Source organism: Punica granatum, chromosome 2 (assembly GCF_007655135.1).
Source record: "Punica granatum isolate Tunisia-2019 chromosome 2, ASM765513v2, whole genome shotgun sequence".
Classification (NCBI taxonomy): Eukaryota; Viridiplantae; Streptophyta; class Magnoliopsida; order Myrtales; family Lythraceae; genus Punica; species Punica granatum.
In genome coordinates, this window is record NC_045128.1 from 11,495,312 (window position 1) to 11,522,030 (window position 26,719).

Here is a 26,719-nt window from a genome sequence, read left to right on the forward strand (position 1 = left end):
CCGTCCAAGGCAAAGCCGTTGACGACAAAAGTAAAAAATGAGAAAAGAATGAGAGCATATTGAGATCAAAGGGGGAAGGGGTTGTGCGATCTATGAGAAGGGGCGGTGGTGACCTCCACTGCCACGAATGAGGTCGTCGGCGACCTTGCTTGTGGTTCCGAGTAGTGGCGGTTCCCATCTCTGTTGCCACCGCCCTTTCCCATAGATCACACAGCCCCTCGCTCTCTAACTTTCTGCGAGAAAGTCATAAAAATGGACTAAACTACAATTATAGAATAATTCAAGAGCACCCTGCAAATATGATAAAATGGCCAGCAAAAATCTAATGAATGATGAAGCACGTAATTGATAACTACTTAATCAAATAAGTGATTAAAAGTTAGTTACAAGTTAATTATAATGGAAAATTGATGGGAGAAAGAGGAAAAGAGAAAGGCTGAGGGTTCAATCTACTTAATCATTGAATCAAAATCTACTTAATGAGTGAGTAATAAAAATTGGCTTAATCATTAAGTAATTTTTGACTCAATGATTTAGTAAATTGAACCCTCACCTTTCCTCTTTTCCTCTTTCTTCCATTTATTTTTCATTATAACTAACTTGTTTTTAATTTAAAAGCACTTATTTGATTAAGTAATTATCAAACACATGCTAGGTAATCGCAAATCTACTTAGTGATAAAGTGCTCTCTTTACTGCTTCATTAAATTAAATCACTTTTTATTTTGCATTATCAAATCAGCTAAATAAAATTAAGTGCCGGATGTTTCATTTCAGCACTTAATTTTTGTGATCAAACACAACCAAAATCGGGGAATAATGACTTAAGACCATCTCAAGCAGTCCAAGGACGCTCGTCTTTACTACCACGTGGTAGCGCATGAGACATGCGCGGCCGTTGGAGATGGCTCCACGCGTGGAGCCGTGTCTTTGTGCAGAGAGACTCGTCTCTCTGCACAGATACGAATTATTTTCTGCTGCATGGCAGCATTGGAACCTACACGGCAACCTCAATATTCTTTTTATTTTTATTTTTTAAAAAAATCTGTTGGCTCCAACAGCTGGATTTTTGGCCGTTGGCCTATAAAAAATTAATATATACATTTTTAAAATTTTCAAAATAGCACTATAAATACCCCTTTGAACTAAATTTAAATTTCACTCCAAATTAACACTTTATCTTCTTCTTCTCATTCTTCTTCTTCGACCTGAAAAAATGTTGAATCCAAATCAAATTTCCCGAAATCCGATCGCTCCTGGATTTTATATGCAAAATCCGAAACTCCCCAAATCCTAATTCCCAAAATCCATATTTTAAGATCCAAAATTTGTATAAGATGAAAATCGATTAATATGAATCAATTTCCATACAAATGAGGAATACTCAGAAAATTACAATTTCGACCGAACGAGTAAAAGTCCAATAAACGCTATAGGTCCACCGCCATTCTGACTTGTAAAACATCGAGAGAATATATTTGGCGGTGAGCTTGACACCCAGAGAATAACAACAACATAAACTAGCCAGATCATGACACTGGTTCAGTAATATCGTAAGAATATCATTGAGATCTCCAGAACTCAGATTATCCATGTGCCCATTTCCAGCTCCCGACCACAGTGGTGGCTCCACACTGCCAGCCTCTTTGCTCCAGGTAGCTCTTTTTATAGCTTAGCTTAAGGGCGCAAGGGCGCTACAAGACTCACCAATTTCCATCAATCTCAATCCACATCTCAAAATCTCACTAACTCATTCACAAATATCGTAATCCATCGTAAAAAATACATGCATGATTCGAAACATTAACATGATTATGACAATACAGTTATAATAAACCGATTATAATCACGATAAAAATAATAGGTTAGGAATAGATTACTCACATTGACAAGCCCTAATACTCCGAAACATCGAAAAACACTCGAATTTCTAATTTTCTATAATAATAATAATATTTTTTTCCCACTCAAATCTCTATGCTCTTCTCCATCCCTCGACCTCTCTCTCAATTTTTAAGAATGGCTTGAAATGAATGAACGAACGAATGAGGTCAACATAAAGTGCACAAAAGTATGGCGGTGAAATATGCTGATGAGGTGATGATTTTAAAAGCAATATCGACACCTGTAAAGTTAAAATTCAAGTCTATCTTATTAATCTTAATTATAATACAAACTAATTTTTTTATATTGACATCTATAATAAATTCATACGTGTACAAATAATATTTTTCATGAAACAATATCTTTACAAAGTCATATGATATAAGGAAATTTGGGATGTTACACCTATGTTCCCAACTTTCGAAATCCATATTATGGACATGCGGGTTCACCCTCCCAATTTATGAGTGGTCCTTCTTCGGCATTTGGAAGTGGTAATGCTGAGTCTGATAAATCCTCGTGACATTGACACTGACATTGAATTCACCATTCACTGAATTTTCAAGTAGCTGCCTAAAGGGTATCGATCTCAATGAAGACGATGTTCAAGATGAAGGGACAGTTGGCCGCTTTGGTGGTAAATGGCAGTGGGAAGATGATCAACTGCTAAATAAATATGTGGCTAAATGTTGGGAAAAGATCCCGTGGTCGGCGACGATCGACACGGTAATACATTCTAGGACAAAATCCACACTTTTGCATCGAAACAAACACAGCCTTCAGCCAAAAACCAATCACCGCCTTGAAGCAGAGATGGTGTAAGATGAACAAGGAGTGCACGAGTTTTCACGGATTCTATGAAGCTGCTGCCCATCATCATCCTAGCGGATCGAATCAAGACCAGGTATTGGAGATGGCGTATTCACTATATCACAAAAAGCACAAGGTAAAATTCACCATGGAGTTAGCTTGGAATATACTCCGTAGGGAACCAAAATGGAGAAGTCTTCACAGTGCTAGTACGGTCGGAGGTGTGGATTCGTAGATTATGAAAGAAAAGGAATTCAAACTCAGTAAGGAGGAAATTGCGGTGAAGAATAGGTTGGCGGATCAGAAGGATAAAGAGGCAGAGCATAAGGAAAGGGAATTGGCCTTGCAAATCCTTAGTACATACACGACTGGATATCCATTGGCAAGACTTGCCAGTCATGAGAAGATGCTCGCGCAAGTTCTAGCAAAGTACTTATAATTGTAGGTTTCAACTTGAGCTTTGCACTTTTAATCTCATGTTTCAACTTTATCTATGCACTTGTAATTTATGTTTCTAATCTTAATGATGTAATAAATTTTAAATTGACTATCATGTCTTATTGAAAGTTATTAATTAATCTAAATTTTAAAAACTAGATGTTGGAAAATAACCGTTTGAAAGTAGCTATTGAAAACTAGCCGTTGGAAAATAGTTGTTTCAATCCATTATAAAATGCTTTCAATCTCATATGCACTCACTCACATCCTCTCATTTGCACTAATTCACATCCTCTCAAAACACTTATCCAACATCCACCATCTAAATATGGTCGGAAACCATGATCAACCAACAACTTCTCTTGGGATCCCTTGGATTGGATGGAACAGTTGTTGCTCAATGAAACAGAAGAGCGTTGCCCTTGAACTTCTTAAGGAGATCCAGCAGGGGAAATTTGGGGAGAGCTCTTCCTCCAAACCTTGTAAGAGGACAACAAACATTGATTGTGTTGCAGGACACCAACGCCTTCTAAGGGACTATTTCACTGAGGAGCCGGTGTACCCTCCTGAGACATCCCTAAGAAGATTACGATGTGACTGTTAGGAAAAATTCATGGGCTTCCTTCGGACTCAGGTCTATCCGTAACCCAAAAGTTTAAGTTAATGGGTTGCTAGACCATTATCTTTTATAAACTATGGATTTCCTCTTAACTTTTCCATATGGAATTACCTGCAATACCTACCTTCACCATTCTCCATATAGGAGAGAAACCATCCCAATAAATTCTCCCCATTTTTGACTATGTGGAGGACTTCGAGTTGGGCTTTCACTTCCGGACTTAGATACCAATTGTTAAGCCCTTCAATAGCCATGAGTTCCACACTCGGGCCTTGGTGTGATGTGGGTTTCCACGCATAGCGTGTGCACTTTCCCAGGATCGTTACCTTGGGCTCTGATACCACTTGTTAGGAAAAATACACGGGCTTACTTAGGACTCGGATCTATCCGCAACCCAAAAGCTTAAACTAATGGATTGCTATACCATTGTCTCTTATAAACCTATGGGTTTCCTCTTAACTTTTTCATGTGGGACTACCTCTAATGCCTACCCTCACCATTCTCCATATATGAGAGAAACCGTCCCAACAACGACAGCATGTGTTCTTTCGCATTGTCGATAGCCTCTTAAATCTTGATTCATATTTCCAACAGAAATTCGATGCAACACGCAATGCGGGCTTATCCCTATTGCAAAAATGCATGGCAGCCATGTGTATGTTGGCATACAGAGTAGCAACAAACTTGAATGACGAATATCTTCGTATAAGGGAGAGCACCGTAATTGAATGCTTGGAAAAGTTCATCTGAGGCATCCTCTCTGTTTTCGTGAGCTAATACTTGCAAAGGCCAAATGTAGATGATGTCCAACACCTACTACAAATAGGGGAGGCCCGCTGCTTCCCCGATATGATGGGCAACATCGATTGCATGCATTGGAAGTGAAAAAAAATGCCCTAAAGCTTGGCACGGTATTTCCGAGGTCTCTATGGGACTCTAACCTTAATATTTGAAGCAGTAACTTCACATGACCTCTGGATATGACATTCATTCTTTGGAGTGGCCGCGTCGAGTAACGACATCAATGTTTTTAGACCGGTCATTGGTCTTCGATGATGTGTGTGAAGGTTGAGCTCTAGAGGTAAATTACACATTCAAGGACAATAGGGAGAGAAGAGATAGTTGTTGCCAAATATCAAGAAGGAGCACGAAAAGACATGGAGCGTGCATTCAGAGTGTTACGGTCTCGCTTCGCGATTATATGTGGCCTTGTCGATCGTAGTACATGGAGAAGCTTGAAATGATTATGAGAGCTTGCATCATAATCCATAATATGATTATTGAGGATTAGAGGAACACGTATAATGTGAACTTCTCATACGATGAGGCGACCAACAGCTTACCATTACTGGAGCTAGGGGAGGAAACTTTTGCTCCATATGAGGAATATATCTTGAATCATATGAGACATCGGGATAGAGAAAAGCATCGACAACTACAAGCGGACTTGGTGGAAAATATCTGGCAATTTCACAATAACCGCGAAATTAATCGTTAACTGGATATGAATGAGTCGAATTACTTATCCCTCGGTCTATAGTTGTTTGTCATTTTTTTTTGTTTGAACATCATGTAATTTTATTTTGTTATAATGAATTTTAATTAATATAATGAATTTTATTATTGTCAATTAATTTAAATAGATTTTTAATTATGTTTAATTAATAATAATTAATGTTAATTATTAATAATAATTATATATGATATCGATATTCATTTAATTAATATAATATGTATGCGGGCCCTCATCAAAGACTTGAAAACAAGAATCTTGTTGGAGTCGGAATTCTATCTTTTTGTTGAATATATCTTTGAATTATATGGTGCTCATGTGACATATTTGGGTATACTTTAGAGACTTGAAAGAGAGACTCTTGCTTGAGATGATCAAAATATTTAAATCTAAAAGACACTTACGAGGTCATTATGAATTTTTTTTAACTTATTTGGTCAATAATAATCAAGATAGCTTTATCATATTTGCATCAACATCCTCAAAGATTTTTTAATTGCGACATGGTACCATTATATATAGAAGTGATTACAGTTCCCTTTGTGGACCCTTGGGTGAGTAGGGTGGGTTTTCCCACTCGTAAGGACCCACCCTTCTCACTTCTTTTTTTTTAGTTTCCTTATTTATTTAATTTATTTATAAATTTTTTTTATGCGCACCACTTGTTATTCGAAAGTTCAACAGTTACAATTAATTTAAGTTTGAGCGACGTGCTCACTAAAATTAAAGCTCTTCCGATAGTGGATTTTTCTAATCACTATAATCATAGATTTTTCTAATTGCGACACTCACACTCGAGATTTTACTTTAAGGGATCAAACTCGAATCACCTAAAATAAACCTACATCGATAGAAAGTATTTTTCAACTTATCACCAATTTAAGTAGTCTCCTCGTATTTATGATGTAACAAATATTCTTATTTTTTCTAAAAATAATGTTATGTCATTTTGTTGACTAAGACTAATTTTCATTTAGGTGTTGACTGGATGATTGTGACTTCAGGATGCTTTTAATGAATAACGAATTCCTATTACAAGTAAAATTCGTTCACTTAAAATTACGGTCAACTTAAGACTTATTATATTGCAATTATGATTTTCTAATTATAAATATTAAAATTCAAATTAAGATTAGTGAGAAGAAATGTTTAATCTTTTTTGTAGATACTATCATTAGTTTTAATTATACTTTATTTTTATTATTATACAAATTACTATAATAAATAAAAAAATTAATGGAAATTTGTTGCGGCTCTTTCACCCTAGTTTTCATTAAGAAGCAGTGGAGGCTGGAGAGAGAAACCAACTATCAGGGAGGATGGCAGTGACTTCAATGCGACCACCGACGCCTAATCTCATCGGCAACACAAGAGGTCACTGGGGATTTCGCTGGAATAGTGGTTATACTGACATCACAATGACCACTCATATAACCTCACCCTTTAGTTAAGGGGAATTTCTAGCATGACTCTGTGTCATGTTAACTCTCCGTTTGAGAGCCGTAGAATGAAATAGTGGACACGGGGCCCACGCGGATCCTACAGTCTATATGCGGAGTTATCATGACACAAAAGTCATGATAGAAGCACCATTGTTTAAAATGACTAGCTTTGAACACTCACCACTCTATTCTCGTCCTCCGTCTTCGATTTTCAAGGGACAAGGCACGACCCCAAGTATTTGTGTGACTCTGACGCCGACCACTGCTTAGGAGATGTCATCAACAGCTCTGCTGCGGTCGTGCAATGTACCACACCACCCCCAACTCCTCCCCCCCCTCCCCAAACACGATCCCAAGTATTTGCCTGGATCCCCGCTGCTGCTTCCTTTCTAAGCCGTGCAATGCATTCTGTGTTCTATTGTTCTTTTTTTCAATAAAAAAATTAGAAATTATTTGTTATTCTTAAATTCGAAAAAGTCCAATAAAACATTTATATTGTGTCAAAAGTTGGAAATAAAAGAGTTTTTCTGGCCAAACTTAACAATTTCACCTTTTTCTATATTAGCTATCTTTCTACACCGAACAAGACAAGACGTATAAATTGACATTATAATAAATATTATGATAACAATTTGATAAAATTCTAGAAAATAGTTTCACATATAAAAATATACATATATATGTTGATTAATTTTTTTAAAAAAAGATATTAATGTGGGTTAGTTTAAATGGTTCGGCGCTTGTTTCGCTTAAGTAAGGTCTCGGGTTCGAATCCTTATGAATGTAGAAAATCTACGCTGTGAGAGTTTTATTCCTTAGCGGGCCGTCTCAGCTCAACTATATTAGTCAGGGCCCAATTGACTTCCGGATACCAGGATTCACACCGAAAAAGAAAGTGAGGAGGCACGAGGGTTTAAGGTGACTAGGTGAATAGTTCGCGCATATTCGTGGCTAGAGTTACTTGAAGAACAACCTAACTAATGACTACTATAAAAAACGTCACAAATTGTGATAGTTTGATATGAGAATTAGAATCTATTTACATGGGTGATGCTACCGTGGTTGGTACCAAAAAATAATCACTAGGATTATTTTAGTTATGACCATTAGATCTCCTTATTTAAAATCATAACAGTATACTTGTCTTAAATTCTTTTAATTTAAGATTCACCCTTCATAGTTTTAAAATCCGTATTTTCAGCCACATATTTTCTGGTCGACGTTCGATCTCATCTGTGAACGAACCAGATCCAGTTTGCTATTAAATAGAACTAAATTGCAATGGTTTAATCAAATGAAAAATAATTTAATTACTTAAAAAATGAAAATACATAATACAACGTTGTCTTTTGTTAATCTGCTCTATTCAAACAAATAACTATTGAAGGCAACATTCAATCTCGAATCCATCGAGGAATGCCGTCCTCTATTTTTCCGAGATGATGGTGAGTACCATATTTTGCACATCCAAATAGAATGAATGTCATTTGTCAGAATATACCGCCCTTGCAGACATTCGCAAGTAAAAATGGAGAGTTGTCAACCATCAGGCCAAATCGAGGAGACTATATATATATATGTGTGTGTGCGCGCGTGCACAGATAGAAGGATTATAGGGGCCTTCAGGGTCAGATGCAGCCTTCTAGGCAAATGAAAATCAAGTTTAACATTGCTTACAACTGATTTTATACTGGAACCATTTCGTTGAAATTCGTTATTGCTTTTTTTTTAAGTGATCAAATTATTTTTTATTTAGTTGAACCGGCACAATTCATTTCGATTCATTAGCGAAATGGATCAGGTTCGTTCATGGACAAGATCGAGTGTCGACGATAAGATGCGTATCCGAAAATATAATTGTCAAACTTTGAGGGGTGAATCTTAAATCAAAAGAATATAAAACGTGTATGATCAGGATCTGAAGTAAGGAGATTTGAATGTCAAGATTAAAATAGCAGTGGTGATTGTTTTTTAGTGCCAATCGTTATAGCATATAGTATATTAATGTTGACTCCTCGAGGAGGAGCGACGAGATACCTCTGTTTTTGTAATGAGAATTAGCCACGTCAGCATTTTGGCAAGTTTAGGAGCATTGGTTGAGTGTCTTTCACCTCCCTTCGTTAAGCATACATGGATTCATCTTAATTATGTATTTAATTTTCTAATTAATAATTATAAATGAGCTCATCCACCCCATTTCCTTCACCGTTTCTCTCCTTCTTTCTCGCACATTTACCTTTACCGTGGCTGCACGGAGGACCTCATCGCTGCTCATTTACCTTTCCCATGGCTGTTTGAAGGATCTCATTGCTGCTCTCCCGCTCTCTCGCTTGTACCACCGCCATCGCCTCAGCCCGTGCTTTGCTGTCTCGAAGTGCTGCTTCACTTTCCATCGACGCCCGCAATGGCAAGTGTAGGTTTACTGTCTCTTTTCGCCTTGAAGTACCAGAAGTTTCTACCTTTACCGATGGGTGATCAATCGGATAAAAAAGTTATTATGATCTTTACGGGGTTTTGTTTGATGGGTCTAGATTGGTTGCTCGAGTTAATCTGCAATACCATTATCTGTTTTTTCTTTTCATAAGGGAAGCTCATGGAGGCTTCATTCATCAGGTTTAATTCGATGAATATGATTTCTTCAGTGATAAGGAACCGTAGCACCGCCACAGTCCTGAAGGAGTTGATAAGCCCGGGTGTCTCGGTGAACTACACTCAGCTCTTGATTAGTGGCAAGTTTGTCGATATGGCATCAGGCTGGTTTTCGTGGTCGATTTGAATTTTTCGAACAATATGTTATGCCATACTATTGCAGCACCGTGACAACGGAGGAAATTTTCGTGCTTGGCTTTCAAGGCTGCAGTGTAATATCGGTGTCTTATTATTCATGTTGTTAGTGTTCCCTTTGTTCAGGAAAAACCTTCCGGAAGTTGGACTTAGGACAGGGGAGGTGATCGCCCATGTAGCTTAAGGGGATGCTGAGGACGTAAACCGAGCAGTGTCGGCTGTTCGTAAGGCGTTTGACAAAGGGCTATGTCCGTAAATTACATCCCACGTAAGTCTTCCTAATCACACCAGCTAAATTCAGTTTCAAGTTTTTATTTGCAATATAGGATGTTATGCACATAATTTTTAACCACTGAGTTCACTATTCCAGTAAAGATTAATGGTGCTTCTTCGGTTTGTCGATTTGCTGGAGAAGCACAATGGCGAACTAGCGACGCTTGGGACATGGGATAATGGAAAGCCATATCAACATGGATTTCAATAATGCTCTTCACGTGGATTTTTTTCGATTACATGAGAAGCCCGTCACATGGATTTAATAAATGTAAATAATTAACTTAGATTTTTATTTAAAATTATATCTTTTCCTTCTTTCTTTTAATCACGGTATTCTCTGCGTCTTTTCAATTTTTTTTCCCTTTTAAGTCATGCACTTTTCCTTATCTGTCTCTTTATCTCCCTCTACCGAAATTAACATTTATAGCTAGGTTATTTATTTTTGGCATTCTTTCCATTTTTTCTTCTTTTCCTCGGAGCGTTGGCATTCTTTCCTTCTTTTCTTCGACTCCTTTAGTAGCCTAGTGCAATTGGCGAAAGGACATTAAAGAATAATAATCTTATAGGCGTTAAATTTTTTAAATTTCAGTATTTATAGATGCATTATATGTTAATATTTAATCAAATTAATTTTATGTATTAATTCTTCGTGGATACATAAGTTACATTATGAATGGTCAAGCTGACATTTAAATTTCAAAGATGAAAAATGAGATGAAAATGAAGTACTATCCTACAGAGTGCTACAAAGTGAATCATTCCTTTATTAGGTACGAAATCTAAACTCATCATGTCTAATTATATAATGCAGTAAAAAAATAATTTTAAATAAGAGGTATAGCAATGCCCGAGCAAGGCGCTAGTTAGGAAAGCTAGTTGTAGTTTACCAATAACTGTCCAATTCATTAAATTCTTATGTTTATTTTTTGTATGTGTAATTGAAATTAAACAGTGCAATAGTGCATCAATAGTATCAATAATTCAAGTGTACTCGTAGTATCTCTTCGTATACAATTAGAAAATGACTTGCATTCAATTAGATCATCAATAACCACTTTCCATTTATCAAAGTAATTTAAACTCGAAAAATGAAATATAAAAATAACAATAGGGAAACACATTGCGTCCATCTCACTTTTCCGTATAAAAGCATTTGGGTGGAGAGTAAATAAATCCCGCTACTACCAAAATCATGTAATCCTGAACAAAATCAGAAATCCTAACCTCATTACCCTAAACTTGTCTAGAATCTCGCTGTCATCACATCCTCTTTGCTACAGAAACCTTAGGCCATGTAACATTGATAAGTCCACAATGAAGAAAATTCAAAGAGAAAATGTGCTACTTACAAAATCAGGAAATCACAACCTCATGGTCTTAAAATTGCCACAATTCCGCTGCCACCATATTCTCTTTGCTAAAGAAGTCTTAAGCGATGTAACACCAATAAGTCCACAATGACAAAATTCAGAAAGAGTACTCTGTTTTCATATAGTATTTATAGAGATATACACGTCCACCAATTCAATTTATTTGAGTTGGTGACTTTTTTACTTCCACAAGTTATAGCTTCCGTATGGATTGCTTTTGAAATTTCATAGGTTAGTGACTTTTCGACTCCGTAGACTATGAGACTTTTGGGATTTTACGGATGATGTGGCTCTATAATATTGTTACATTTGCCAAATATTTGTAGGTTATGACTCGAAAATTTATGTAATAAGAGTTTAGGCTCAACCTAAATGGCACCTTCTTATATATTGTATCGGCTTTTAGATTTGAGAAGGAGGGAATTACGGAAAAGTTTAGGGAACTAGAGGAAATTCCTATGCATATGCGCGGGCTAAAATCTTTAGACATATTCAAAAGAGTGTGACCAATTTTGTGATAATCTTATAAGTAGCATAAAATGACGGTTGCCACCTTAGTAAATGTTCGTTTGTGGCCACTTAGAAACTTCGCCAGTAACCATTTTAGTAGAGTTTCGTCACTTAAAAAAATTAGTTGTTTAAATTTTTTATTTTGTTAAAACATATTTGATTAAAATTTATCTCTTATAAATCATATTTTGGTTAAATATTTTACTTATTTTCTTACAAGTTAAATTTTTGCATTTTCAATGAAAATTGAAGTTTCTACGACTTGTAGGATCATATCTTATGTCTTGATCTTGTGAAGATGATGAGGGCATGTAATGCACGAATAGTGAGAATTTATATATAGCCTTTTTTATTTGCATGAAAGACCATTAGAGTTCCATGAGTGGCGTGACACGATAAAAAGCTACTATTTGTTGCTTTGTGATTCGTGAGAAGTTGAAAAGTCACTCAATGATGGACTATATCCATCCGATATGCAACGCCCGAGACACTCTTTCGGCTTTTATAATTTATTAGCAGGCAGGCGCGTGTGTTGCACGCATATTACGATATATTAAGAAATAAGAATTAAAATTTATTATATTATTATGAATGATTGTAATTAATAAATTATATAAATTCATAAGAAAATGTTTAACCTTATTTTAATGGCCAATATAGTCTCATCTTCTAGGGGTGTGCATGGGTACAGGGTAGATCCGGAATCGGTTGGACCCTACCCTAACGGGTAGGTTCTGGGTAGTTCCAATTAGAAACAGGGTAGGGTCTGGATAGGAAAATTGAGAACCAGTGAATTCCGATTCCGGTTCCGATTTCCACCTATAGGGTACTCAGTACCGAAATCGGAACCGAACCAGTACTCGGTTACTAATTAAAAAAAAAAGTCTGAAACTATAACCCTATCCCTTCTGCCTCCCTTGTCGTTCTCACTCTCTTCGCTCCGTCTCTCCTCTCTATTCCCCTTTCTCGATTTTTCTGAGCTAAGTTCTAATCCAACCCAGCCGTTTGCATCTTCTCTCTCTCGATCTCTCTTCTAAACTTCGGCTCCTGCTCCGTCCCTTGTGCCAAGCCAGAGCATCTGCTACGCTCTGCCAAGGTAAAGTTTCATTTTTTTGTAGCTTTTCATTTTTCCGCGTCTGGTTCTTCGATCTGATAGTCACCCTCGGCTGGTCTGGTGGCACGCTTCTTCACTCTCCTTCAAGTATTCTGAAAATTTGTTCTAGTTTAGCGTCAATTAGAAGCAGTAAATAGGTTCATGCTTTCTGTGCTAGGAGTGGTTATCTATCGGATGCTTTCTTGCGAGGGTTGTAATCCAAGTCCAATGGCTTCTCACAATCATCTCGACCATGTGAATTTCTCTACTCTCCTTCAAATTCGTAATTTTTTTGGGGCTACGCGTTGATTCCTAATGGTGTGTTTCTGCTCCAGGACAACGCTTTTAGGGGTAACTTATCGAGGGCCAACGGTGCTCGACTCTCAGGTTTTCATTCTGTAATTTGAGGAGTACAGTTGGGTCATTGAAGTTTAGTCCTTTCTGTCCTGTGCTCAAGTGGACTTCAATTTTTGTGTGGAAATGTTAGGTTTCCAAGAATTTTTTTTTTTTTGTAATCAGTAGAAATTAGAATATCCTTGTTTTGTTGTATAAGGTAGGAGGAGAAGCGAAACAAGCTGCTACTGTCTCAACGTCTTGAAACCTTGAAGTACGTAACTCTTTATGTTTATTTGTTCACTATTTATATCACCTTCTCTATGTATTCGTCTGCTGACTTGTTGGTATATGTTGATCATCCGAGAGTCATCTGTTTTCAGGAAGTACGAGATACTAGAGACTGCCTACTCAATTTTGCAATCAACACGGAACATTGGGCGAGTTTGTGTCCTTGAAAAGAATGTTGTGTGTTTTGGACGGGTTGTTTCTTGCCTGTCACTCAAGCCAATCAACCACTTGTTGCAGGTTGAAACTAAATGTGAGAAACGAAGCAAGGTTGTGCAGTTTTCTAAGGCCGGTCTAAGAGCTCCATATGATCAAGATTTTGGCAATAGGGATGAAGATGATGAAGCTACTTCAACATCCGAAATAGTATGCAACAATGTTCATGCAAGAGACGGGCAGGATCGTGGAGAGAAGAAGTGGCAAATTATGACAGCTCAAGTTTCAGTCTTATCTGTTACACATGTTGTCCACAACGTCACATCTGCACCCGCTGATACATCAAATCCCTCACCAATGCTTCATACTCTTGATTTGAGAGACAATGATGGAGCAAAGGTACCCCTCATCCTTGGACTTCTTCGACTCAAAGAAGGTTGGTTCTTTTCTTTTTTTTACCCTTTGTTTCATATATCTATAGTTTTTGAGAAACTGAAGCAAAGGTAACGTGTTGTGTGCATAATATGCTGCAATGGTGATAACTGATATTTATACGAAATGTGGTGAAATCGATGATGGTTTAGGATTATTTAATAGCTTGCTAGTGAGGGATACTATGTACTGAATTGGGATTATTGTTGGTTGTGGGCAAAATGGAAAAGCCCACGAAGCTGAGATTATTCCATGAAATGAGGGGAACTGGACTGGATCCAAATGTAGTCAACCTTCTTGGATGTTTTAGCTACTTGCAGACATTCTGGTCTAGTTGAACAGGCGAGGACTATATTCAATTCCATGGAAACAAAAAAAAAATTATAGGTTCCAATAGGGTACTCGGAACCTGTGGTATAATACAGGTTCCCGGTAAGTTCCGGTTTCAAGATTTAATAGGGTAAGATCCGGTTCCAAAACCTTGGAACCTGTACTTTACAGGGTAGGGTCCAGGTATCGTGAAAAATGCAGGGTACCTGGACCTGATCACCCCTATCATCTTTTTCTTTGTTTTTATCTAGTTTTCAAATGGATATTCCATTGGATATCCCCACTTTTTTTTATCTTTCTGATAATTATTTTTCAAATATAAAATTTTCATAAAAAAATTAGTAAAAGAAAAAAAAGAATTTTTACTTTTTTTATGGCAAAATATTTGGTATTCTTAATTTGAATATTTCGTGAGGTAAAAAAAATTGAATTATTTTGGAAATTATATATTTTAAGAAATTATGATGAAATGAAGGTATTGTACCAAATAACCTGATGGCAAGTGGCCTTATTCCAAGAAAATCAATTTTATGCAAGAAATATATGAATCCATGAGCTATATTTTTGTTTAATGTTTCCGATGGAAATTTTATCAACATATATTTTTATTTTTTTAAAAACATTTTGGCGAGACCTTTCCTATATATTTTTGGTAAATTGTTTGAACATTATTTTGTTTATAAAATATTTTGAAATATTATCAAATGAAATTCTTGTGAATATTTCGTCGAAAACTCTTGAACTCATTTTAGATGAAATTTCTGTGAATAATAATCCATAAAAAAATGCTGAAAGCTTCTTTGTAATGACTCCCCATCTATATCACCCCATCATAATCATTTGGTGATATACCATAGAAAAATATAGATTTTGAAATCATTCTTCTCGTAACAAAATATCCATGCATTACCCAGAACAACCTTTATATATTGAAAGCATATACATCCATGCAAATAATGTATTTGAAGATCACCTAGGCTAGTACCTAGATTTGTCGATTGAGCTTCTGGATATCAAATGGTGCAAGCTGAAATAAAAAAAAAAAATTCTCCAGTGAAACATATTATTTTGCCCCTTTATTAGTGCAATGAACTCTTCGAAAATGAAAATATGCAGTTGACTAATTATAATTAATTGAATCTAAGAAAAAAAATCAACAGTTTGTCCTCCAAAGATGGGTAAGCACTCATTGGATCTTAGAATTTAATTTTATAACTGATAAAAGACTGCCAACTTATAAATAAGAATAAAATATAATGATAGTTTCTAATTAATGAATAAATAAAGACAATTTTAGTTAAATAAGATAGAAAAGTTCAAAAAAGATGGAAATAAAAACTCCTCGATTTTTCCCCATAAAGCTCCTTGAAATTAATAAAAACAAATAAATATCCTAACTAAAGATATCAAAAAAGTACTTCATCAAAAAACTTTAAAAAAATACATCAATATATTTAATCATTGACTTCAAAAGACATACATATATATAATTGTATGTGTACATTCACTTTTTATCACGTCTCCTAACCAATGTATGAGACAAAGAGGGATGGAGAGAGGAATAGAATAGAGAAAGGAATGAAAAAATGACGATTTTGTGTTTTTAACAAAAAATTTCCAATGTACTATGCCACACCATTATATTTCTCTGTAAACATTTTAAAAGAAAAACAAAACTTTTTGAAAAATAGAATCAAGGCCAAACACATACCCGTCAAAAGTTAATCTTCGGCGGTTGCTGCATGTCCTCATCGAATTTTGATATTCTCTCTCTTTTTAAGCGATAGTCTCTCATTAAGGAAAATGCTTTCCTCTAAGACAAAGAGTCCTATAGATTTGCGAAATGTTGCTTAAATTATTCGTCATACGATCATCCTTATTTAGAAGAAGGATACTTTCCATATAAATGTTGCAAGGCATAGCAAAATTTCTCATTGTATCATTCAGGAAAAGTGAGTACAGTTCGATTGTTATTTTTTCGGTGTGTACCTTGGCATTCGAAAGCCCAATGGGCTATAACTAATCTAGTTCTAGCTAGGTCGGCCCACTGAGGGGTAAAATTTGTGAAAAGTCAATCCTTGGCTTTTGTTGCATGTCCTCATCAAATTTTGATCTTCATGCTTTCCTCTCATACAAAGAGTCCTCCAAATCTACGAAACATTGGGAAAAAAGTTGCTTAAATTAGTCGTCATATTCCTTATTTGGAAGAAGGATACTTTCCATGTAAATGTTGTAAGGCATAGCAAAATTTATCGTTGTATCTTTCAAGAAAAGTGAGCGCAGTTCGATTGTTATATTTTTCGAAGTGTGTCGTAGTATCGGGGAGCCCAATGGATTTGGACTAATCCAGTTCCAGCAGGGTCGACTCACTAATGAATAAAACTCTCCCAATCAAGGATTTCCTCTATCAATAAGACTCGACCTCGAGACCTTACTTAAGAAAAACAAGCGCCGATTCACTTGAACTAACATGTTGTTGGTAGTTCGATTGTTATTTTAAATGAAACATAATCATACTATTACTTCAAGAATTGATGAGATTTAAATGGCTTTCCATGAAGGAGCACCATTACCTTATGTTAGGAAGTGCAAGGGCATGATGAAATTTATTTTGCATAAGAGGCAACTTTTCATGAAAAGATATAAGGGTCAAATTAGGAATTATAAAAATGGAAATAAATAAATAAAAGGTGGTACAATGGAAAATAACAAATGTGGATAAACCAAAAGCAACTTTACAATTTTATAATTAAGTATATATATATATATAAGTATACATATATATTATTAATGAAAGGTGCATTTCGAAACTGATGATTAGTGCCAAGGATATAATTTACATGAAAAAGTATATGTGGTCATATGTTAGAAAATTATAATTGAATAGATATATAAAGGAATAGATGCATACTTTTCAAAGTTGAAAGAGTATTTTAGAAAGTAAAAATTGAGAAATACTTAAAAATATTGGGTAAATTGCATCGGTGGTCCAAAAAGTTTCATGAATGTTTTAATTTGGTCCAAACTGTTTTTTCGGTAACTTTGTTGGTACAAAAAGTTTTAAAACCGTTTCAATGTAATATATTCCGTCAATTGTCCCTAACGCCGTTAACATTTTGCTGACGTGACACATCCATTGTATCGCTTTTGTTACGTGAAACCAATCATAGTGCGTCACGTCATTTAAGAGAAAATAAAATTTGAAAAAGTCCAATAAAAATCATAAAAAATGGAAAATATTTAGAAAAAAATAAAAAAATAATTTTAAATTTTAAAATAATTTTTTTATTTTTAAAAGTTTTTAAAAAAATTTAAATTTAAAATTTAAAATATTTTTAATTTAAAATTAAAGTTTAAAATTATTTTTAAAAGTTTTTAAAAGTTTTTAAAATATTTTTTATTATTTCTCTAAATTTTTACTTTTTTTTTGTTATTTTCTGAATTTTTATTGGACTTTTTAAAATTTTATTTCATCTTAAATGATGTGATGCACTATGATTGGTTTCACGTAATAAAAGTGACACAAAAGACGCGCTACGTCAGCAAAATGTTAACGGCGTTAGGGACAATTGACGGAATGTACTACATTGAAACGATTTTGCAACTTTTTGTACCAACAAGTTACCAAAAAAACATATTGGGCCAACTTGAAATATTCATGAAACTTTTTGGATCACCGGTGCAATTAGCCCTTAAAATATTTATACTTTTATAGATGTTATAAATTATTATAGTTTTTACTAGGGGTTTTTACCTAAAATGGCCCATGATTTGTCCGTTTTGTCAAATCTATCATATGCTTTTTTTTTGTCAAATCTATTCCATGGTTTACTTTTTGCATCAAATTTATCCTGGCGTTATCTTTTCCGTTAACATCTAACGGCCGTGTTGACGTGGCACGTGCAGAGATAGTGGGCCACACTTGCCACGTAGGCGCCACGTCAGCACTGCCGTTAGATGTCGACGGAAAAGATAACGCCGGGATAGATTTGATGCAAAAAGTAAACCATGAGATAAATTTGACAAAAAAACATATGATAAATTTGACAAAACGGACAAATCATGGGTCATTTTAGGTAAATACCCAGTTTTTATTATTATTATACCTGAATAGAGGATTTTTATATGAAAATATGTATTTGGTGTAAATGGCTTAATATAGGCAAAAATGTATGTGCGGTTATATTTTAGAGGAATACAGTAAATATATGGATGGAGAATATAGATGCATACTTTTAAAAGGTAAAAGAGTACTCTTAAAAAAGTAAATGTGGAGCATAGATGAGGCAGTTGGGCAAAAGAATTGCATGGTGAAAGAAGGAGTAGAAGTATAAATTTGAACTAATCAGATGCACAAACACGTTTTGATAGTGTGATTTTATTCATTTTACATTAGATATAATTGAGTATTATTAAATATGGTGATAGAGAGAGGTTATATATATAACATCTCTTTGTGAATTGAGAAGGCGCCACGATTTAATTGCGATTTATGAGGCACAATTGGTAGCTGTAAGTGTGAAAATACTTTAATGAGTTAGATATATATATTTTTTTGAATTTTTATAAGGCACTATTTTTCTTTCAACGGAAACTAATACGAATGATCATGTTGTATTTTAAATAGAAAATAAAAAATATGTCTTCGTTCATTGAATGAGTGAATGGAGTCTAGGACGATGTCTACGTATATTGAATCGACCAAGTAGGAATTAAAAAAATTGTCGACATACACATAGAATGGTAAAATGAGAATTTTAAAATGTGAAGAAACACAATAATAAGTTTCATACTTTTATATATGTAATAGATATAGATAGTGTAGGATAGGTTGTGTTCTTTTTAGATTTACCATCCCTTAATTCAATCATTTAAAAATTCAATCTAAGTTTAAATAGAGCGAACGCTACAGTAAACAAAGTCATCATATCCAAATGAAATAAATAAATAAAAAAAGTCTGAGTCATCTTATGTAATCACTTCATCCCGATGGTGTGGCCAGACATAACTTGTATAAAGATATAAAGTAAGAGACGGTTTGGATCGCAAATTGTCATATTACAGGGAATATGAAGAATGCAAAAAAATTTAAACTAAGGAATCATTTTACATGTCGTGTATGGTTTCACAAATCGATTTTAACTTTAGTTTTAACTCTACTCCACTTAATTCTATTTATCTTTAATTCAAAAACACAATCATTACTTTTTCTCAACTATTTATTACTTTTTCCACAATTCAATGATACAATCATTACTTTCTCTCAACTATTCATTACTTTTTCTAAAATTCAATTATACAATCATTACTTTCTCTCAACTATTCATTAATTTTTAATATTTTTTTTCTCATAATTCAATAATACAATCATTACAATCAAATTAAAATCAAAATTCAACTTTACTTAACTCTAAAGCCAAATACACCATAAAGTCGGAAAGTAAGATTGTGGTGTTTGGTAAATATATTAGAATAAGGGAAATGTTGTAATAATATAATAAATGATTTATTTTTATAGATATAAGATGTGTGATCTACGGTCATAATCTAAGAATACCAAGTGTTTTGACCATAAAATATTTTTCGGGAAATGTTGACCACACCCGTAAAATGGTAACACGGGAAAGATTTTCGCGAGAATCACTTTTCTGCCAAACAGTATAAACTAGGTTAGAAAGTCAGAATTTTTCCAAGAAAGTTTCAACTTTCTATATATCCAAACAGCCCCTAAATCTTATCACCTTTTTACCAATACCGTCAGTAATAATGGGATAGGGATAGAGGACTGGCAGTAAAGGAATATATGGTAGCTGAAACTAAATGGTTAAGCTTATCAACGACCTGTAGTGTTCAAAAATTGAGCCATCGCAACTAAAATAGAAGTGATCGAAGAGATCAGCCGCGAGAAGGAGGAAATAACTTAATGTAGTAACATAAGTCAGTTATTCAGAATTATGAGGTTTGAGTCTCATTCTTATCAAGGACACATTATACATTTTTATTAAACTTTCATTATAATTTGGACCTCCCGATGATCGAAAAGAGAGAGAGAGCTCCGAGGAAAAATCCTAGTGGTGGCCGCTTGATTTTGTGCACCACCTTGATGGACAAGGGCGTGGGGTCTTTTGAGCCCAATGTCAACATCATTATTTTTTTCTTTATTTTTTAGTAATTTAAAATTACTTGAACCACCTTATTAATTATTTATGATTTGTTTTTTATTGTTTAGAATTTAAATTTCTTTTATAATAGAAAAAAATCTAAATAAAGAGAAAAAAAATGAAAATTCACTAAAAAAAAATTAATATTTACAGGAGGTAATGTACTTTACGTGGGGTAATGATCCTCACGAGATGGTCATTGACCGGTGGAGGCAGGCACAGGTAAGTGGGTCCCACGGTTTCCATTCCCTCGTGCCTGCTGCTTGCTTGCTGTCGGAGCAATCGCCGTCGGCCTGCCATGTGCCCACCCGAATCACCCATTTGTCCTCAAAGTAACCATACGCAATCGCTGCTCTCGAGCCCAAAATTGCTTTACTTTCCCCATTTCGGCTCCGTTATCTTGGTTAAAGAATTCAAAATCCAATTCATTGAGAGGGCTTTTGCATTTGATCTCGGGCTCTTCAAAACCCAGATTTCAAAATCATATCTTTCTGCCTCCGTCAGCTTCTTTTCCGGCTGCACAGAAGAAGCGTGAATCGTGGGGGAGTTATGACCTGAACAGTGGGGACACGCGGGCACGGCAAGTTGGGGAGTAAAGGCTAAAGAAGAAAACTGGATAAAGATGATGAGTAGCTTCAGCCTCCCACTTTTTCTTCATGACTCTGCTCTCACTCGGTTGGTAAATGGTAACCATTCAAACTGATATATTAAAATATGTTATCTGTTTGTAAAGTATTTTCGTTTATTATTTCACTTATCTATATCTTTGGAGCTGCATTCAATTGATTCCTGCAATGGGGGAGTTGTTGGGGAATGGGGTAAAGTAAAAGCAGATTCTTGCCTCTTTTGGGTGGCTATTTAATGGGTCGGTTTCTGTTTCTGATGCAAAAACTGTCTTCTGGGTGTTGCAGATTTGAACTTGTTCTGCACCAGTGGGCTTCCATTTCTGTCCTTCCTCTGTGTAAGCTCATGCATCTCCTCTGTTCTTCGACATCACCAACAATCTTGGAGGATGCTTTGTGAATCATATGATTGAACGAATCTGTGTCTGTTTTTATGTGTTGCAATCTCTACGGTTGAACGAATCCAAGCTGACTCAAGCTATGATTGTTTCGCCCTGTTACAGGACTATATGTTGTAATGGGAGATTATTTGGCTGATGAAGATGATGCATCCGACATTGCAGCCACTGTGAGTATGAAGTGTCCGTCTGATATCACTAATGCAGATGCTCTTACATGCTATGGTTTAAGTATTCCCTTTTCATTGTTCGAATAACATCAGGTTGGCGATGCTATTAATTACGCTTACTTTGCCGATGGATATGGGGATCGGATGATACAGATGGTGAGATCATCAGTTTGGGTAATTGTATATCATTACTTAAGAGATTTGCTTATGAGTAATCAAATGTTTAAAGTATAGCTACCAAAAATATTTTGATTCTACTCAATGGCCTCTACCCTCCTCTCCCACAGATTCAGTCGAGTTAGTATAAGACCTGTTTTAGAGATGCTACAATAACAACTTATGAATGTAGATACTGTAATCAGGTTCCAGTTTGAATGATGTTTTCTGCGCTTGATAGTTAATCCTGCTTTTTTCGGTTTCGATTCAGCTTCTTTTTTCCAGGTCTAATTTTAAGGCCATTTTATCAGGCCCCCTGTTACGCCCTGGCTCTGAGAGACACAAATCTTCTGCTGGATCAGCTGGGATTCTTCTCATCGATAAACGACATTGTTTATCACATATTGGCGATTAGCTCTCATTTAACTCAGCAGCTTTGTGTCTTCATTGGTGGGTAATGCATATGTCTGTCCTGAGTATGTTTTGGTCAGTGACTTTTATGTTTATTTCTTAAAGTAGAATATCATTTACTAGAAAATATTCTATTGTACATTTTCAACCAAAAATAATAATAATAATAATTTACATGTATTTTTTGATCACTTAATGAAATATGTTGCTGGAAATTATCAAAAATTTCCTTTCTCAGAAAACCTTGTACTGAGCGATGTTGAAAGATACTCAGAAGGATCAGTGGTCCGTTCTCCGCAGCAGCCTAGATCTTCAACCCACAGTATACATAAATCTGTTTCCGAAGATGGTTCATCTTCGGATCCTGGAATTCTTGAAAGAAGAGGCTCCTGTCCCAAGGAAGAGCTGGTTGTAAATACAAGATCAGAAATTGATGATATGATTTTCAAATTTCAGGGCGCACCCCTCATTTTTCAGGGGTAACAATGATTTGTTTTGTATTTACTTATTTTCGTCTTTGCATCTAGTAAAACTCTTTAGTGGCTGTTGAATTGAAAGCGTCTACAGTCAACTACATAATCTAAACCATTGCATTTATTCATTTAGGTTGATGCTACCATTATTGTCTTTGAGGCTCGCCTGTAGGTTCATAATGGCTTCTTGGCAACTCACCATCTCTTGTTTACAATACACTCAAGTTCGTCTCTGCAGGTAAAAGAAGTAGGTTTCATTTGATAATTCTTCTAAAGTAATGTCTTTAGGCCTCCCAATGAAAGCAATAAGTTGGAGCAACTTAGTTGAACAAACTTTACCTGGTGTTTATTCAAAATGCTAAATAGTTGATCTCTGTGGGTAGATTGAATTGCTTTAGTATAACCAGCATGTCAAACATACCCTATCACGGATGGCACACATCAGGGAATTCCCTATTACATTAGTCTTGTCGGTTTTCAAGGTAGATTAGAATGACCATGATCTATGGTGTATTCAGCATTATATCCCGTGTTCAGAAGACGTTACGTGGGTCTGCTGATGACATAGGATGGTTACAGTGGACTCCAGGAATGGCTCCTGTTGTTGATGGTACTTCGAGATTTCTGGAACTTCTGGATGCCATAAGGTATGTTAATTATTGGGTAAACTTGATCAGATATTGACCAGGACACTTCAAAAACCCGATCTTATTTATAGATGAATTCGATTTTCAGGAATGGGGAGCACGCGCTCCCTGATACGTTTGTTTATCTCTTGATTCCAGGTATGAAATGACATCTCTAGTGGGCTAATTGCAAATCTTTTGGTACGTTGGTCCTTTGTAGTATAATATTAAATTCTATTTTCTGGTGTGATAGTAATTATCTCGTATCAAGAATTTTAGTTTTGACTCTATATTTGTTTCAATTCTTTAAACTGTAACATGAAAGTGCGTGTTTTCCTTTCAGGTCTTTTCAGCAATCATGGGCCCTTATACTTCGTGAGCACGAAGAGGTTCTTCTCTAAGATGGGCTTGGCTTGTCACATTGCCAAAATCCACAGCGAGGTAACAAAATTCACCATAATACCATTTTGCATTCAAATAAGAAGGAAAACAAATTGGAAACTGAGCACCGTTTGACAGTTCTTTCTTTCTTTCTTTTTCCCTTTATAGGGTTATTTTTTGTTCTGGACAATGTTAGTCATCTGTTTTCCGTTTTCCTCCTCTTAGAATATATTACAAAGATAATGAGAAAAAAGAATGATATAATGGAAAACTTGAAAAATCAAAATAATATTTCCTAGATTTCCGTAAGAGGTCATTCAATCTTTTCGGTAGAAAAGAGGTCGCTCAATTTGATATCACGCATTTTATTTTACATATGTTCCCTAATTTTTAGGAAGATAAAATTAAAAAAAAAAGAACTATGGGAAAAGCTTTCCTTAATTCTCGAGCTATCCCTAAATTTTTCTTCCTCATATCCTCCAACTATCTTTTCCTGCACAAGTTATGATTCAGAAATTCTATTTTTGGCTCTGTGAAGGCATCTGTGGAGCACAATGCATGGGAGCTCAAGCAGTATATTGAGGAGCTATACTGGGGCTCAGGCAAGCGTGTGATGTTGCTTGGACACAGCAAAGGCGGAGTGGATGCTGCAGCAGCACTTACTATGTTCTGGCCCGACTTGAAGGACAAGGTTGTGGGATTGGCTCTTGTGCAGTCCCCTTATGGTGGGACCCCCATAGCTTCCGATATTCTGCGAGAGGGCCAGGTTGCAGATAAGGAGACCCGGAGAATCATGGAGCTCGTCATATGCAAGATAATCAAGGTAATAATTCTGTTTACCCTGAAGCAATTTCTCGGGAAAGTTGGGAAACGTTTTCCACCTAGGCAGGCATTACCTCTTTTAATTAATTGTGGGTGATTTATTTGAATTCGGTAAGATATAAGGGCTTGAGTAGCATCATGTTGAATTTACAAAATATTCTCATGTGATCGGCAAGTTCTATGGATCGAGATTATGAGACATCTCAAGAGAAGTGCAGCCCAGAATTTTCTGTTTTCTTCATTGAAGACCAGAAATATGGAGAAATGGAAAACTGAGGACCAGCTTTTCTCCCAGTTTTCTGAAATAAAAAGAAGAAAAAATTCTTAATTCCCAGCTTTCATACATAGGCAACGCTAATATATATTGTCTGATGTTTTTCAATGCTTAGGGTGATATACGGGCACTTGAGGACCTCACTTATGAGAAACGAAGAGAATTCATCCTCAAGCACAAACTTCCCGAGCTACCTCTCATCTCTTTCCATTCTGAGGCAAGCATAGCACCAGGAGTCATCGCCACAATGACCCACATTGCCCACGCAGAGCTCCCGTGGCTCCCCATCCTCAATTTCAGGCCTGAAGACCTGGACAATAATCTTGTTCTCTCGGGAGGCCAAGTCCCTGTGGTGATGCCCCTCTCTGCTGCAATGGCAGTCTGTGCTCTCCACTTGAAGCTCAGGTATGGGGAGAAGAGCGATGGCCTAGTAACCTGTCGGGATGCCGAGGTCCCTGGTTCAGTTGTGATCAGACCAGACCGGAAACTGGATCATGCCTGGATGGTTTATTCATCCCGGAGGAGGAATCCCGCTGACCCGGATTCCCGTATGATGTGCGAAGCGATACTGACCCTCCTCGTGGAGCTCGGGAGGAGCAAAACCACAACGGCAAGCAATAAGAGGAAGTGATTCGAGTTTTTCCTTTTTAACTTCTGCGATATGGTAAAGATACTATGAGAGTTACTATCTATATGATGAAGCTGCTCGTTTAGTAAAAACTGATGAGGGCCCCATTTATTACCACTTATCTCTCGCATATTCGAATTTATTTTGTGTTAGCATGTTCATGATTTGCCGGCATTCGGTATTGGATATTGGCTCTTATTAGCATCTCGAGGGCAAAGGCAATCGATGAAGGGAAGACGGGGCTGTGATCGGTGTGGGCTTATTTTGTAGTTTGAATTTTGACGCTGGGTTGTCCCATGGAATGGAAGAAGGATTTTTTTTTTTTTCCCTCTCTCAACGAGTGGAACAAAGTCTTTAAAGCGTGCACTTGAGATATTGCTACATCAATAGCTTTGTAACTTGTTCATCGCGGGAGATCTATGTCCTTTTCTTTGAAATTGTGGGAGATGAGAGATATTTGTTCCACGAAGAAATTCAAGGTTAAATCATAAGTTTATAAGCTCGCGTTTGGTTTTTGAGTTGGATAATAATTCAACTTAACTTGAATTTATGCAATGATTGTAAGTGTTGATAAATTAATTCGAGTTGGATAATAATCCAACTTAACTTGATTTCGTGCAATGATTGTAAGTGTTGATAAATATATTAATGTGTGAGAATATATATATGTAGACGTGAAAGTATATGAAAATTTTATTATTAAAAAATTAAATATATTAACGTGTGAGAATATATATATGTATATATAGATGTGAAAGTGTGTAAGAATATATATATATATATATATATATAGATATAAAAGTATGTGGAAAATTTATTATTAAAAATTAATCTGTACATATAGATGTGAAAATAGATTTTTCAAAATTGATTATAAAAATGGTTAGAAAAAAGTACGTGAGGGAATTTATATTAAATTAGAGAAAAATCTAATAAAATAATGGTTATGTCGTTGAATTTATAAAGAATAAAGTTAAATTGAATTGAGTAAGTTATTTAACTCAAAAACCAAATAAAGCCTCCAAAGATTAGCTCGAGTTTTTTAATTGAAAATGAGTTCAATCGTTTATAAGCTTAGTGAAAATTATATATGGTATCAAAGAGGTTGTGATTTTGTGCGCACGTGCCGACTCACACCAGTACAGCTAGTAATCAGCCCTTGAGGGTGGATTTTTATGTCCACGTGACACGTGCACGAGAGGGTGGGTGCTGAGAGATATGTCCACGCGAAAATTCAAGAGTAAATCACAAATTTATAATAGATTGAGTTTATATTGAGCTTTTAGCTTGAAGATAGGCTAAATCGCTTATATGTCCCG

General features: G+C 35.7%; 1 protein-coding gene and 1 long non-coding RNA gene across 5 annotated transcripts; both read left to right on the forward strand.

The window, feature by feature from the left end:
* The first annotated feature begins 8,906 nt into the window (after window positions 1-8,906).
* On the forward strand, window positions 8,907-10,029 carry LOC116197942. Its single transcript, XR_004155119.1, has 3 exons — window positions 8,907-9,118; window positions 9,616-9,757; window positions 9,860-10,029. It is a non-coding gene; the product is annotated as an uncharacterized LOC116197942 (long non-coding RNA).
* Window positions 10,030-20,659: 10,630 nt separating this feature from the next.
* On the forward strand, window positions 20,660-25,731 carry LOC116197156. 4 transcript variants are annotated; one of them, XM_031527202.1, is made up of 12 exons: window positions 20,660-21,124; window positions 21,350-21,399; window positions 21,565-21,629; window positions 21,723-21,803; window positions 22,097-22,235; window positions 22,435-22,675; window positions 22,803-22,907; window positions 23,188-23,316; window positions 23,405-23,454; window positions 23,639-23,736; window positions 24,215-24,499; window positions 24,888-25,731. In XM_031527202.1, the coding sequence occupies exons 3-12, from the start codon at window positions 21,579-21,581 to the stop codon at window positions 25,401-25,403; spliced, it is 1,695 nt and encodes a 564-aa protein (XP_031383062.1). In that variant the 5' UTR covers window positions 20,660-21,124; window positions 21,350-21,399; window positions 21,565-21,578; the 3' UTR covers window positions 25,404-25,731. The 4 variants fall into 4 exon arrangements, with proteins under 4 accessions (XP_031383062.1, XP_031383063.1, XP_031383065.1 ...); XM_031527203.1 differs by having other exon boundaries at window positions 20,660-21,113; XM_031527205.1 differs by having other exon boundaries at window positions 20,661-21,124; window positions 21,723-21,785.
* Window positions 25,732-26,719: the final 988 nt, after the last annotated feature.

Bases quoted from the DNA above. Each gene is read 5' to 3' on its own strand.
- LOC116197156 (XM_031527202.1), top strand. From the start codon at position 21,579: ATGGGAGATTATTTGGCTGATGAAGATGATGCATCCGACATTGCAGCC. The intron at 22,236-22,434 runs GTGGGTAATGCA...TTCCTTTCTCAG, and splicing joins GCAGCTTTGTGTCTTCATTG to AAAACCTTGTACTGAGCGAT. The intron at 24,500-24,887 runs GTAATAATTCTG...TTCAATGCTTAG, and splicing joins TCATATGCAAGATAATCAAG to GGTGATATACGGGCACTTGA.